At 30.9% G+C, this 2,066-nt stretch overlaps 1 protein-coding gene across 1 annotated transcript; it reads right to left on the reverse strand.

Annotated features, from left to right (window-relative positions):
- Positions 1–956: 956 nt before the first annotated feature.
- Positions 957–1,547, reverse strand: LOC111241036 (chymotrypsin inhibitor 3-like). The gene has a single exon (XM_022777425.1). It carries the CDS (start codon positions 1,545–1,547, stop codon positions 957–959), a length of 591 nt encoding a protein of 196 aa, XP_022633146.1.
- Between the last annotated feature and the right edge of the window lie 519 nt (positions 1,548–2,066).

Raw genomic sequence — 2,066 nt, forward strand, 5'->3', positions numbered from 1 at the left:
TGCAACCACTTAGTATAGTTAGATGTTTATTTTGGTGTATAGTTTTGGAATATTCTCTTGTATATAAAGTTTTAAATTTTATGGTTATTTTGCATGACTGTAAAGTTAATACTTTATCTACTAGTCTCTAACTGTTTTAACTATTTATTTTGTGACTACAGTTATATGATTTATGACTATACTTTAGGATGTTAGATTAATTATTTTACAATTTTTTTTATCTTCTTAAATTCTTTTAGCAAATAAAAATGTTCTTACAAGTGCTTATATCCTGAAAAGATTTCAATAAACTTCAACCATTTCAAGTCTTCAACTTTTGGGGGTATTTTTGTTTTCAAGAAATACTCATCTTCTCCTAACTGGATAGATGATATGTTTGTAAAACATATTCTAATATTTGTATCACTCTCAAGTAAATCAAAAAATAATTAACGTTATAATAAATAAATAAATAAATAAGATTAAATTATATCGTTATTTATATGATGTTTATGGTTGATTGACTCTTTTTTTATATTTACTCTACAACTTTATAAATTAAAATTTTAATAATAAAAATTGTTATTATATAATGGATATATATTTTCTCTAAATTTTTACAACTTTATAAATTAATATTTTGTTAAAAAAAATTGTATAATACATTTAATAATTGTATGAAGATATATTTTTTCAAGTTTTAATGTATACGAAAGAGAAGTTTGTATAAATGTATCTTTTTTTAGAACTGATTATTGGACATGCCTATATTTTTTATATTTATTTAACATTATCTTTACTTTTTTTTTTTTCCGTGTTAATACTCTTTCATTTTAGACACTATATTTAGCATATAGTAGCACAGGTACAAATATGAACGTTAGAAAAACCAAATACCGGTTATTTTATTTAGCATGCATTGGTTTATTACACCCAATAGTATCACCGGCTATCACAAGGATAAAGTGCGCTATTTTTCAAACATCAGCAGATGTTGGCAGATATGGCTCAAGAAGAAACTCGTATGGACTCTCCTGAGTGACAGCCAAAAGCAAGTTCCCATCATTCTCAACAGTAGTAACATTTCCGCAAGCCGGCGGGACGAAGATTTCGCAGAAGAAAAGATTATAGGAGTTCTTGTGTCCAAATATAGATTTTGTGATATAGAAAGAACCGATGAGTGGGTTTGGGTAATAGCCATCAATTTTAACGAGGGTTCCTTCAGGAAAGCCCGGAACGGCAGTCCACTTAGGAGTATATTCGAAGCTAAGGGACACTGCACCTTCAGGGAGATATGTGCTTTGGATTAGGGCTGAAATGGTAACTGGAAGGCCTTTATCGTCCTTGAAGGGAGACCGCACAACAGAGAGAGGGAAAGATTCGTCACCTGTTGGAAGTTTTCGAACTCCACCTCCGCGGGCTCCTAATAGTGACGGCAATATATAGAATGTGCCACCATTTTTAACGATGTTACCACTCCTGTCCTTGACAGGTTGAGCGGTGGTTGAAGGAGCGTAGAAGGTTAGGGCTGAAAGAAGGAAGACAGCAACAAGCGTTGAACTCGCCATTTCTTTGGCTGGCTATGAAACAGATTAAGGTTATTCTGGTTCTGTTCAGTTCAGTTGTGTTAATAAGCGAAGATGGGAGAATCCATTTATAGAGCTACCGATGGTGATAAGGTGAACATTTTTTATGGACAGAAATGAATAAATTATCGTAAAACTTTTAAACACGTGAAAAGGATGAAAGAACATATATGTTTCGATTACCTAATAAGTTTTTTATATGGACAGAAATGAATAAGATATCGTAAAACTTTTAAACACGTGAAAAGGATGAAAGAAAATATATGTTTCGATTTCCTAATAAGTTTCTTCTTTGTTCAGTTCAGTTGTCTGAATCCATTCACAGATATATTTTACTGATTAACTGTGCTTTTATAGTTTTGTGGAGCTGTCAGTGGAGATGTCATCAACATGCATTACTAAACTTCTTTTTTCTGATATATAAGTTCTTCGAGCAGAAAATTCACTTTATTTAAGAACACAGTTGCATATATATATATATATATATATATATATATATAT

Source organism: Vigna radiata, unplaced genomic scaffold (assembly GCF_000741045.1).
Source record: "Vigna radiata var. radiata cultivar VC1973A unplaced genomic scaffold, Vradiata_ver6 scaffold_238, whole genome shotgun sequence".
Classification (NCBI taxonomy): domain Eukaryota; kingdom Viridiplantae; phylum Streptophyta; class Magnoliopsida; order Fabales; family Fabaceae; genus Vigna; species Vigna radiata.